Raw genomic sequence first — 13691 nt, 5'->3', positions numbered from 1 at the left:
CACCGCCAAATGTGGTGACAGTGGGGACTTACCAAACACGCAGATCATGAAATCCAAACACTCGGCAAGAAGCCCAGGTCAAGGAAACTCCAGAGTTCCACAGAAAGAACAGCAGGCTGGCCATGCTGCCCTCAAGAACCTTGAGCGGCTTCCCAAGATTTTCGCGCCTCTGCTTCCCGGTCTGTACAGTGGGGACGGTCTGGGCGTGCCTGTAAAGCTGCTTGCTCAGCGACTGCAGATTATAGTTAGTTCCTCCTCGATACGTATTACTTTATTCTCCCCATCTGCACACTCAAATGGCTTTCTTTTCTCCATTTTAAATAAAGACGTGCATTTAGACACATCGCTCTTCGGTTTGGAAAACGAAAACAAAAGTGCGCATGCCCAATACTTCAATGACCCCTGACCTCAGTGCCCGCGGACCCTCCCGCCTCGGGAACCATAACAAACGCAAGGGCGCATGCCCGGTGTAAATGACCTGTGTTCATTACCAGCCCATTGTTCCACGTGCAGTGCGGGCCCAGTGCTGCCAGGCTTTACAATCGTTTTAACAAAAGCTAGAATTTCACTATTTTAGATTTTAGAAAAATCCGATATCTTAAACGTTGACTCTGTTTAACATTTTTAAATGACCAAACTAGGCAAGTCTGCAGGCTGAAGTATGCCCGCTTGTCACCCATGTTCTCAGGTCGTGTACATGAGCCTTAATGTTAAGTTTACTCCAATTTAGTTCTCAGGTGAGATTTTGAAAGGATTCCTGTTCCCACTCTCCGGTTCTTGCCCTTCCTTCCAGGCCCAGTTAAAGTCTGACTGCCATGGGGCGCCTCAGTGACACCACCCGGATCGCCCACAGCAGGCTCTGCATTTGCCTTGACCAACTACAGTATGATTAGGTAACCTTTCTTGGGTAACGTTGTGGGTCCCCTAGGAGACTGTGCGCTGCTCCTAGGTGAACACCATGCTTTACGCTTGGTATCCTCTCCCCTGCCTACCTCTAGACTCTGTCAATATTGGCTACTGATAACAGTAACACTCCCTGAACATTTACCACCTTGAATTCTAATCTCTCTAACCACCACATTGATCTTTCTCACTGGCAACCAAAGGAGGCGGGGCAGTGTTTACAGATCCATTCCTCACCACCATCTTCAAACACAGATCTCAAGCTGGGAACTAGATATGCCAGGTTCTCTCTCTCCCCACTTATTCTGCGACCATGTGCTGGTAAGACTTTGGAAACACTAACTCGACATCACTGTGCTGAGCATCTAATCAGTGAATAGTCACAAGGACTGTGTCAGTTCAGGCTTCCCTAAAAGCAGCTCCTGAGACAGGATTCGGCTGCAGGTCCTTTATGTGTGAGCTGATGTCAGGAAGCACCGGTAAGGGACAGGAAGAGGGAGAAGGATGGCCAACTAGAGCTTAATCCCATTGGGAACCCTCCAAATTGTTCCAGTGAGGGGCTTCTTCGTATCTCTAGTTTCTACCCTTTGCTGGTACTGACTCCCCAGGAACTTCCTGCGTGCTCTGTGGGCCCCACATACTCCTGACTCAGAGAACACCCTCAGCAGGGAGATCCAGGCAGACAAGGGTGCAGGAACGTCCCTGGGTGACCCCCAGGTGGCCACAGGGATACGAATAGGGTCCTACAAAATCTACTGCAAGAACTCTGCCTCAAGAAAACCCAATATCATGAGAGAAGCCAGTCTTTACACTTAGAGACTAAATTACATTTTCAAAGCACCACCCACTGGCTCCGGTGGCTTTCCCAACACTCCCATGTTAGATATAATAGATGTGGGGTCATTATTCTTTGCCCTAATCTATAAATGAGAGAAATCAAGAGTTTGCCCAGAGTCATATAACCAGTTACTAACTGTAATTTCAGACTTGATGAATTTCATATAACTAAAAACCTTGCCAGGGGGTCACTTTAAGTAGTAAAGCATTTGCTCCATAAAATTACCCTGTAATTTTAAAAACTGATTTCCTTACAGCTTTTCGGGAATTCATCTGGTTCTTGGCGTCTGTCTTCTTGGGCTCGTGTGGTTGAATTTGCTGCAGTAACCGTCATATTCAATGTCTGCCACTTCCTGGTCCCTCACAGTGTCATGAGACCCATAAGCACTTTCTGACAATTACTCTTTCAATCTCTACATTTCACCTTTATTTATATAGGATGATTTTCTGGGCACTGACAAGATTTTATTGTTAGTAAAGCTGACTTAAAACCGGACCCATAGACACACCATTTATGCTGACCCCCTGGGTTCAATAGATTAGAGAAGCATGATGAATTTTCATCAAGAATGACCTAAATGCAGGTTGTTGCCAATGAAAATTAAGTTTCATCCTGATCAAAGGCAATGGCTGTGTTCCACCACCCACTTCAGATGTACTTTCCAAAATAATTTGCCTGCTCTGTGCCAATGAATGTCACTGGCCATCCGACTCTACAAGGACTGAGTCATTAGCCACTGCAGTCACTGACCTTTAACTGAAAGGAGTGCGGGGTGGAGATCAGGAATGAGGCACTTTGTGTTCTGAGAAAAACTGGCAGAACAGACCTTCAGATAGATATTTGCAGGAGAAAATTTTATGAACCCAGTTTCTTGCATCTTCTCATACTCAGACAAGCACTACAATCATTAAATGAGACATCTGTGTTTCGTGTCTAGCAGCAACCTTCCGAGATGTATGCTTGATTGTACATACGCTTTCTCCAGCAATCACATATATGCTGACCTCTCTCTCTACCTCTTTGGAGCGGTTACTCAGAGATATCTGCGAGGCTGTCTCCAAGGCTATAGTCCCCAGTATGTCCCCCAAAAAACCAGAAACTCACAGCTCTCATGTTGTGTGTTGTTATTTCCATCGACTCTCGGGAGGGAACTTCTATGGGGAAAAGTTAATGAGGCTGGAGGTCTCCAACAAAACAGAGGTTGTGAAACAATTCCCAATCCAGAGATGGAAACAAACTTCATGTAAAAAATGACTTGCAGTTTGGAGCCTTAAAGGATTAGAAAGCTGTGGCCCCGTTAATTCCATTCCTGTCCCAGGACTGCAGATTTAGAAGTGATTTCTGCAGTGCCTTGGAGGGAAGGGGTATCTCCTGATCCCAGATGGAGGGGCCAGGACTGCAGCGTGCAGAGCATGCAACTTCCTCCCTCTGCACAACAGACAGAGACTCTTCCAACCCAGTGAACACAGTGGAAGGCTTCAGAGCCTGCCTTGTGCTCAAAACCCCTCCCAAATAAACGTCACCTCCAGATTGTTTCAGTGTTATTTGTTCTCTCTTCCATACTTGGACCCACCAGGGAGGCTGAGCGCTCCCACTGAGCACTTGTAAAATGCAATGTTGAAGATCAAGTTTGAAAACCAGCCTCACAGCCCGCCAGCAACACGACCTTGAGCAATCACTTACATTCAGTTTCCTTTTGGAGTCTAGGACAATCATCAAGTGATCAGCATGACGCTTGGCACATACAGTAATAAAATCATTTTGTTGGTTTGCAAACTGGCCCCTGTACACAGAGGGCAAGGAGAGACCAAAGAAAGAGGCTTTCCTTCATACAGGCCTCGCAAGGAGCCCGACATCAAGGCTTGACTCAGAAGCTCACTGCCTGTTACATATCACCCATGGTCCTCACCAAAGGCATCCTTCGAGGCTCGATCCCTGATCAGCTCCGATAAGGTCAACCTCCCAACAACGGATTGCCTTCTGGCTCCTGAAAGGGGTATCTTTGACTGGTCTTTTTCCTAGGCCAAAAGACGTGACCTGGCAGCTGGCAAGATGTTAATGGCCCAAAGAGGCAGTTTACTTGATCCACAATTTGTTCTACCAACATGTAAAATATTGGGTGCTTTCATTAAAAAAAAAATTCAGACAAAATTAACTTTAAAAAAGAAAAAAATCAGAGGATCCAGTTACACCACCAGGACCATCTAGCAGGGGATGGGAGGCAAGGACGAGCTGGAGAAAAGTGGGACCATGAAGACAGGAGACAAGAGGGCCATGAGAACGAAAGGAGCAAAAGCAACATCTCAGTGAGGCCAGGCCGCAGTGTGGACATCACAGACGCTGTGGACAACAATTAAGAAAATGCCTTTGTATTTGTATATTAGAGTGTTACTAGCTATGTGTGCACCGGACTGTAAGGTGTTTAAAAAGGAAATAAATAGGACTAACATTAATGAATATAGGACTAAACATTAAAAGATTAGATTTCAAAATTAATATTCACTTAAAGAGAGTGAGTGGCTATAAAAAGAATTTTGCTATAGTAAAGGGAAGGCAATATTTGGCAGCAACAAGAAAAGTTGCTAGTGCAAAGGAAAGAAGGAATGCACCAAAGGGTGAGTGCATAGTCATGGCAACAACACGCCAGAGGAGACTAGAGGGGCTCAAGTAGAAAGCACAGAACAGATGGGACCATCTCGGCTGTTGATCAGGTTCAGAGCCTGTCATGGGCCATCGTGCACCCAAGAGGCACAGGTGGCATCACGAGGCACCTGTTTAACACCCTTTCCAGAGGGCACACACTTGAGAGAGGGCTGCATTGGAGCACTTTCAAAGCATCCACAGAAAACGTGCTCTAGCAAAATACTTGTCAAGAAAGTAAACTATTTTTAGCAACTATTACGAACTAGTGGGAAAAACCCGACACTTACAGTTGATACTTTTATAAACTTAAACGTATTAAAATATGACAGAAGCACCACATTTAGGAGAATATTTACAGAAACCCACAGAACATCCCTGGGATATGAACATTTACTAAGGAGGGGAGGAGCTAAGATGTAGGTGCCTACATCTCCAAATGCTTGATCAAATCTGAAGTGCTCTGTGTCAATAATACAATCATACACTGCAGGCTCATAAATTTATGTAAGATCTTTCCTTGTAAGCACTTTAATAAAGTCCTATGTGAAATCAAATAAGAACTGTTTGTACAGTGAATTATGAAGGAACTTTTAACTACAAATGCAGGACATCAAGGATATATTCACTTTTTGGTTTATTAAAACAAAACTACACTTCGGTGCTTCTTACAATATATTAACAGGCATAAAAATCAATCAACATTTCCAAATAAGTTTCATTCACAACATTACACCGTGTTATTTTCTGGGACTTTATAGTAAATCTTTTACAACAATCAAACATTTCTTTGTACAACAGGCAAATAGTTTAACATCTTCCATCAAGGCATTTCAGAGCTTCAGATGTTCAGAAATAAAGTCAAAAATCTCTTTCAAATGCAATCATTAGTTTGTATTAAACTCAAATGCCAGATGCCAAGTCTCAAGTTCCTAAAAAGAGTGTTTTAAAAAACAGATTTACCTCAAAATTAAGTCTTATAAACCTCAGCGGTAGGTCCTATCATTTCTAAACCCTAGAAATCTTTGTGGATAAAAATCTGCATTCAACTGTGTGATATTTTCTTCCAGATCTGAATTAAAATCTTAGTTATCTACCCCCGTTAATAATCTTAGTGTTAATTTCGCTACTTTCAGTGAAAAACCCAGAATCACTGAAGGCTGATCTTTCCAAAGGAAAGAGCTCTGACCACCTATATTTATAGTTTTCTGTGCTTATTGTCTCCAGGAGAGGAAACATACATCCATTAAATGCAATTTTTGATTGTACAAAATGCATGCAAATGCTGCCTCTGTGCCATCTGGTAGTTATTGCTTTGTCCCCTTAAAGAACTACCTAACATAGTTTTTCCGAAAACATTTTCTGTGAGCCTAATGAGAGGTTGTAGGTGCCCCAAGAGGGCACAAGGCCCTGGCGTCACACAGACTGGGACACGCTGGGTTGAACAGGCTCGGTACCGGCAGACCCTGAGCCCTTACTGCACGGAAGTGCACTGTGAGTTTCTAGGGAAGTGGATCCCTGTGCAAATTTATTTTTACCAGCAACACTTTTTCTACAGCACACCTACGAATGTCTCACAGAGCACTCATGTTACCTGGAGAACTTTGGGAAATGCTTTTCCCCTTGAGACTGGAAATTCCACAGTCTAAGTTTACATTCATTGCAATCGACCCCTGATGTATTATCTCCACTCACTCTCGTGACTTCATGAGACTGTTCCTAGTTCTACACACTAGTTCTTTCCTTTTGTTTTTCATAAAATTTTGACAGCAAAAATCCCTTCCCCTCTTCTGAATTACTTGGGACAATCTCATTTTGAAAGAGTGCAGTTTCATATTGCTAATAATCGGGTCTTTTTGTTTGCTTTTTAACTTAACTCACAGTCTTCCCCTGGAAGGCATGCATTTCAGTTTTATAGAAATGCAGCAGAGTAAACTGTAATAAATTATTTACAAGCACCTAGTTTGTTTAATCTTACATGAAAGCCATTCACTTTTGGAAAACAATGAAAATAAATTTTTTAGCAAAACAGTGCTATCTGGAAGCATTGCTGTGAGGATGGATGTTCGTTCAGTAACGAGGCACTCAAGAGTGAGCTGTGCTAAAATTAACTCAGGGATGAACTTGTCTGGATGAGCAGAACTTTGGTTGAGATTTTTCTTCCTTAAAAAAGGTTTTCAAAGCACCAGTTAATTACAGACAGCATGCATATTTATTCTCACAGTGAGTTAAGTGGTGAGAGAGCTAGCAAATCATACACTGCATTCCCCAAAGCATCTGATTAGATTTCTAGAAAACAAACCAACTGAAAGGGGAAACAAAGCCAGAAAAGCATCATTCCCTGCTCAGGCTGGTGCAGCAGCAGCTCCTAGCAGAAGTCACAGGCGGGGAGGCAGAATCCCCCAACCTTGACTTAAAGAGTCCGAGTGATCTATAATTCAGAAGACGAATAAAAGAGACTAGTGAAATGTTTGCTTGCCTAGATACGGAACACAAAGGGAGCTAAACAAGCCTGCCTGGGTGTCCCCCAAATGCAGAGCTCCATCCTGCTTACGAAAATGGAATGATGCTACACGGTGAAGATCCAGCTCCCCACCGGGGCTGCTGCTACACCGACAATGGTTTAACGGTACATGAGTTCCTATAAAGAAAACGTGTATTGTAAATGCAGAATTTGAAAAGAGTGGAAGAAAATCACAACGGCATGGCATTATTGCTCCAGTTTCAAAAACTTCCTACAACGTGAATCGCAATCAGGATCCTTCCCTCTCCCAACAGACACAGGATATCCACGAGCTACTACTAGCGTTTATAATCCAAGCTGATGAAAGTACAAACTTCATTCTCTGTACTCTTCTATTAAACTCAAAGACTATCCGCAACATTCGTCAGGAAAAACTCCTAATTCCCTAACACCACGGAGAGAAGAGAAGGAATAATAAGCTGTTAGCAAATGTTTAATATCACATGATCTTTAAGAAATCACCATAATTACCACAATTAGCTAACAATTATGATCCCTGCTCACAAAAAGGCACCTGCCTGTTATGAACAGACAACCTTTCACAATTACCTGCCACTATGTAGCTTCGGGGTTTCGGCATGTTGCCCACAGACATTTTTTAAAGAAGCATGGTTTTTCCTTGAGGCTAAAAATCTATACAGGCCCCTCAGTGATTTGCCAGTCAGTAGGGCCCCCACACATCCTGCCCAGGTTGTACACCGTCCAACCTGAGCCGGTACCAGGCACCCAGAAGAGGTGCAGGGCACAACCCGCCCGTGGTGCACGAGAGCCCGGGGGGCAGCCTGCCTGCGCCCAGAGCACTTTGTGCCAGTGCAGTCTATCAGACCAAGCTAGTCGAGGCAGGACACCTGCCATCTCCAAGAAACAGCTGTACCTGCGAGGGGCAGGCACTACCTGAGGGGTGGGAGGGGTTCAGGTATTAAACAGGAGTTGTTCCTAAATACTTGCTGGTCATTTAAAACTCAATGGCACTTTTTTTTATATAAGCAAAAGTTTTCAAAGTCAGTTTTCTGGCCAAGTTTATCCTGAATTTTGCCAGCCAAATTTATTTCCTGATGTTAGCTGTTTGGTCACATTATCTCTATTTCTGACCTAAACTAACATTGTGTTTTCACTTAGCTCTTAGACACATTCTAAATCTGACTGCGGAGGACAGCACAGTGATCCCTGGGTGTGATGTACATTAGCCCGTTCATTTGTAAAGCACTTTGGGATGAAACGTGTTCCCATTTAAAATTCAGCTATGATTGACAAAGATAAAACTAAAAACAAAACCAAAATAGAACAGTGAATGGATGACTCGATTATTTTTAAAGGAAGCATTAACCATCAATCAGAAAATATACCAACAAATTACCTGACAACATTAAGTGTCCTATACAGGATTCAGCTCTAGAACCAACTACATTTTTGTGTCCATCACAGTAATTAGTCCTTAACAGTTATACTGAAAGTGTAAATCTTTAATAAGCTCCAAAATAATTGTTTGAGATTTCATTTTGTAACCTATTGATTATGAACTGTGAGCGGAGGCCGCAGGCCCCCAGCGTGTGACGCATAGGCAGCTGTGTCATCTCAGAGTCGGGGTGATCACAGGTCCACGGAGGGGAGAAGGCACTTGTCTTCCAGGAGGTCACATCAGGACAGGTCAGGCCCGACCCCATGATGGCACCTTCAGCTCTCAAGCCAGAGGCTGGAGTCTGCGAGGGGCTCATCCCATGCCCTTCACTTGCCAGAGGTGCCAGGCATTACCTACAGCACCACGAAACTCAGAATGTATTCTAGAAGTTTTTGCCGGTTGCATTGAGGTAGAAAAGTGCTGCTGAGTTCTAAAACAGACACTCTCTTTTGTTTGGTCTCTTTGAAAACCTAGAGAGAAAGTTTAGATTAAAAACAAACTGAAAGGGGTGGGGGGGTCATTTCCATCACCAACCCTGTCCTGTGTCCTAGACCCCAAAATGCAATAAGACACATAAAACCATACCCAGGCTTTAATTAAATGTACAGGTAGGTGTGTGAGAGTATGAGGTGGGGAGGTGATGGGGGCAGGTATGAGGGGTTTTGAGTGGAGTTCAATCAGTGCACTGTTTTTTAAAATTTATGTTAGAATAAAGTCACAAACAGTCCCTGACAAAGACTTCTAGCATCTCCATGGGACTCATGTCCCAAACGATATGTGAAGGTGGAGGACACCTGAGGATACCTCTAGCAATACTGGTAAAAACACAAGAAAAGGACTGAAAGTCATATGGCATAATTAACATCCCCACTAAAACTGTAGTAGACTCTTGAAACACAATGACACCTTCATCTGGAATGAAGATGAAAACCAGGAACACTCTGAACATTCAAATAAACCTGTGCTGATGGGCCCCATCTCCTCCAAATCCCCAGAAATGCCCCCCTGATCAATCCACAGACACAGCTTCGCTCAGGGTCCACCCCAGCACAAAGGTGACTCAGACACACTAGATCTACACGGAAAGAGGACAGAAGTGAACACGTGCTTTTACACCATAAGCAGTGGACACTCACCCCAATATCCTTAAACATTTTCACAGCATTCTTCACAAGACAATACGTGGCACTCTCAGCTGTAGAGAAAGAATAAGACTTGTCAAAGGTTTAGGCCTGGCAATCACGAGACCCCCAGTCTCCACAGTAACAAAGTGTGGGTGGCTGGGGAGAGGATCAGAGCTGGTCCGCCGACCGGCGTCAAGCTCCTCTTCCGCTACCGGTGACCTGTGAGGCCTCAAAGGACTTGCTTCGTCTTTAAACCTACTCTGCCGTCTGCTAAGGAAAAAAGAGAGAGGAGAGAGGGATAAGGAGAGCAAGAAGGAGGAAGAGAAGACAGGGACAGGCAGAGAGAAGAGGGAGCGAAAGAGAAATACCCAGAACACCCATCTTGAAGGGTTTCTGTGAGAATCAAATGAGACAGTGTGCAGAAGGTCCTTTAAACTGCACAGTGCTGCGTGGATGATTCCTACATCAGTGGCACCAGGAAGAGCACAAGTCTAGAGGTCAGAAAAAACAAGCTCTAAAGCCAGGTTGCCCTGTCACTAGCTATGTGATCTGGGGTAGTTTCCTCAGCTACAAAGTGAGGATATCAATCTAGGGGTGTATCTAGAGATACAGATGTATTATATACATACACATATACATATATGGTACCTGGGGAGAGAGAGAAAGGGCGTGATACCAGCCTAGATCTCTCTAGATCAATATCTAGAGATAGATTATCTCTAAATTCCTTTTGGCTCTAAAAATTATTGATTCAAAGTAGTTTCAGTCCTAACTTTAACTGTATAAAATGCTGCTCCCAGCCGAATCACACCTCTTACACACCAGACGATACCAAGTGCCAGCCAGGATGGGAGACAACTGAAACACACACTGTCACCATGAGTGCAGACTGGCTCACCACTTGGGGACCATCTGGCAGCACCTACTAACGCCACATGCCACACCCTGTGACCAGGCACTTCTACTCCTGCACATCCCCACATAACTGAGTCTACACGTCCACCAAAGACAACTCACACGTGTTCACGGCAGCACCACGCACAGTAGCTCTGAACTGCAAAACTCAAACAGCCTTCACTGATGGGCATGAATAAACAGAACACAGTAAATATTTACTCAGTGGAATACTACAAAGCACGAAGAATAAACAAGCAGCCACATGCAACAACGTGAATGAATCTCACAATGTTAAGTGAAAAAAGCCAGACATAAAAGTATAAAGCTGCATTCTTCAATTTGCATAATGTACCAAAACAGGTATTAGCAGTAACCTATGGAGTTAGAGGTCAGGATAATTTTGCAATTTTTTCCCCAGTTGTCTATAATTAGCAGATTCCTGTAACCCAAAAAGGCACAGCTTGCAAAGGAAGCCAAACAAGGACACACGTACCATATACTGCGACATTCCTTTCTGTTCTGCTTAGTAGGTATCTGTGCAGCTTCTGCAGATACTCAGGCTCCGGCACAGGGCCACTGAAGTTGTGGATGAAGATGGCAGCGGAGCTGTAGGCCTCCAGCAAAGGCCCCAGGAGACTCTGTAAGAAGGTGATGAACTGCTGGTGCTCCTTGGACTGGCTCACCTGGGGGTGGGAGAGCAGGAGATCCAGTCATGCAGGGAGCACAGAAGGAACAAGGTCTGCGGACAGAGGGACAGCCTCGGAGAACCAGTGACCTGAGAAGACTGCCTCCCCCTGTCCCCACACAGAAACAGCCTACTGCTCTGTGTGCACAGAGTCCCTGCTGGAATGAATGCTGGTTTTGAAATGCGTTCTTTATTGTAATCACTGACTTCCACAGTATTTGAGGTTTGTGTTCATGGAACAGCTGCCGAGAAGAAACTGTCATACTTGAGTGACATAATTATGACATACTGTCATAACTGAAAATAGTTGGTCAGGAGGCGGGACCCTAAAGAGTTTGAAGTCTGGCTCGACAGTCATTCACGTGTGCAAAAAGGCCACAGGCCAAGATCATCCCAGTCCTTCCCCGCCCTCACCGCCTGCCACCCCGCACAGCCTCTGGCCCACAGTCCTGCAGAGTGGGGAAGAGGGTGGTGGTGATGGGGTGCTTTGTGGCAGTGGGGGCTCTCACTGCACCCACCCAAAACATTCACATTCAGATAAGCCCCCCTGGAGTGTGGAAACAAGACCACCGCCCCATCCTGAAACTAATAATACCCAAAATGGAAAAACTTCCAAAAGTCATCTGAATTCTCCTGACTGTGTATGTGTGTGTAAATGAGGGATGCTATCCCACTGCAAAGTGACTCATCCACTTACGGTATTCAGAAAAGATGGGTCATTATTACTAATTTCTAAAATTACAAAGTAGACAAAATTGATTCTTCTAAAGCAGGGAAAATCAACTTTTAAAAATCCAAATCTTCTGTGACAGATCTGGCTTAATTGAATACAAAGAGCTCCACATATGAAATTTCGGGAGGGTTGGCAAGACCGAGAATGACAAAAAGAGCAAGCCAGCCAATGGCAGCTGAGTATGAATTTCTCACCAGTACCAGGGATGGGGCTCCCCTGCTTCGGTGATGACTGAACAAGACTACCGCCTCTTCAGGAGTGAGTGCAGGTGTGGGCAAACAGGTTTGCACCTGTGCATTCAGAGGAGAGGGTCATGAGAGGGGTCATCTACGGTGTCCATCTCCCTGGATCTTCAGACTCTTGTCTCTTTTTCCACTTATCTCTACCCAAACTGAACAATTTAAGGTATTAATTCAATTCAAACAGCTCGAGTACCTTTACTGGGTGTAGAGCATCAGAGCTGGTTTGTGGGTGTTTTAGATACAAGTAAGTTCCCAGAGTCCCAGTTTCTAAGAACCTCATGAACTAGTGGCAACATAAACATCAACTCATCACTGTGATGTCCACCAGGGCTCTCTACCCAAGTACCTTCAGGTAGCAATCTCGCTGCTCCTCACCAAAATCGCTGTCTTCATCTTCTTCATCACTTCTCCAAGACAAAGGTTCAGGAAGCTTCTTGTCCCACTGCTGCTCAGCAAGACCAGGACTAGTATCTTCCTGATCATCTTGCTATGCCAAGGAGACGACCAACGGTAAATAAATACGCACAGGCACACAGACACCCGCCCGGCTGGACCCCAGACCAAGCAGTCCTCCCTTGTTCCCTTCCCTACTCTCCTCTGTCTAGCCTTTCACAGCGTCAATCCACTACCGTCTCCACTCTCACAATCACGTGGCAGACAGCAGGGGAGGAAAAACAAAGGAAGAGGGAGGGGAAAAGAAAGGAAAGCTACCAGACAGATCACCTCTTCTAAACTGATGCCCACTTTCCCAGGCCATACCCTCTACACCAAATCTGTCAAAATAAAAACAAAATCTCAAAAGAGAAAAATGTGTACGTGCCAGCTACAAGCACACTCATCCTGGAATGCAGACTTCTGGATGTCACAGAATCAAGTCAAGATATGTTTTAGACAATACTGATTACACAAAAGGAACCAAAGTATTAAATAATCCCCAAAGACATTCAGTCTCCCCAATCTTATTTTCTCTCCACCTCATCTGGAGGTGACCATATGTCAAATTGAATTACTGGTTAAAATAACTGGTAGGAATGACAGGGAAATGAAAAGCACAAAACTAAATAAAGGTAAACAAAGGCAAGCTTGGCCTCTTACCTCCGCCACTATAAGAAGGCCATACTGGATAAACCTGCCTACTGTTTCATGGCAAATTTGGTAAAATGTCTGGCAGGGCTGAAAAGAAAAGGCATTCCAATGTAAAATGGCATTGTCTTACATTTATTTTTGTTTTAAAGACAGAAAATATCGTACAAGGTAGCTGCCAAAATTTCCATGGTATCACCTGCCTCACTCCACGGGGTGAGCCCCAAGATGTGCCCACCAACTTGAGTGCACAGTCACGGACAAAGCCTGAGAAGAGACCTGTGACCTGACTGGCAGAGCACCCAATGCGGCACCACCTGCAAAAAGGGCTCCTGAGCTAGTGTCTCCCTCTAGAGGAGCAAGGCCTCAAAGGGCTGCTTGTCAGGCCCCTGCCACCAGTTTTCTTCTTTACAAGATAATGTCTCTGCAAAAGCTTATCTTACAGTAAATGTTGTTCATAAAGGTGGTGGATGAGGAAATGAATATGGATTCAAATAACTCAAAAAAGACCCAGGTGAAGACAAGGTCAATCTTGAGAGCCTTATCTACCCTATCGCCTCCCATCGCACCCCTTCCTATCCCACCCACCAAGGTTCATGCAAAACAGATTCCTCAACAGGGCC

General features: G+C 44.5%; 1 protein-coding gene across 6 annotated transcripts in view; it reads right to left on the bottom strand.

The window, feature by feature from the left end:
* Window positions 1–5001: 5001 nt before the first annotated feature.
* The window catches only part of GPAM (glycerol-3-phosphate acyltransferase, mitochondrial), a 59783-nt gene continuing 51093 nt past the window's right edge, over window positions 5002–13691 (bottom strand). For all 6 annotated transcript variants that reach the window (XM_014558232.2, XM_032490942.1, XM_032490943.1 and 3 more), the window contains 5 exons: window positions 13081–13158; window positions 12332–12472; window positions 10819–11008; window positions 9441–9499; window positions 5002–8774 (listed from right to left, as the gene is read on the bottom strand). In XM_014558232.2, coding sequence (XP_014413718.1) covers window positions 8658–8774; window positions 9441–9499; window positions 10819–11008; window positions 12332–12472; window positions 13081–13158 — 585 coding nt within the window. In that variant the 3' untranslated portion in view covers window positions 5002–8657. The remainder of the gene's footprint in view (window positions 8775–9440; window positions 9500–10818; window positions 11009–12331; window positions 12473–13080; window positions 13159–13691) is intronic.

This window comes from Camelus ferus, chromosome 11 (assembly GCF_009834535.1).
Source record: "Camelus ferus isolate YT-003-E chromosome 11, BCGSAC_Cfer_1.0, whole genome shotgun sequence".
In the NCBI taxonomy this organism is placed as follows: Eukaryota; Metazoa; Chordata; class Mammalia; order Artiodactyla; family Camelidae; genus Camelus; species Camelus ferus.
The sequence above is the reverse complement of the archived record's forward strand: the minus strand, read 5'-3'. Positions and strand labels throughout refer to the sequence as shown.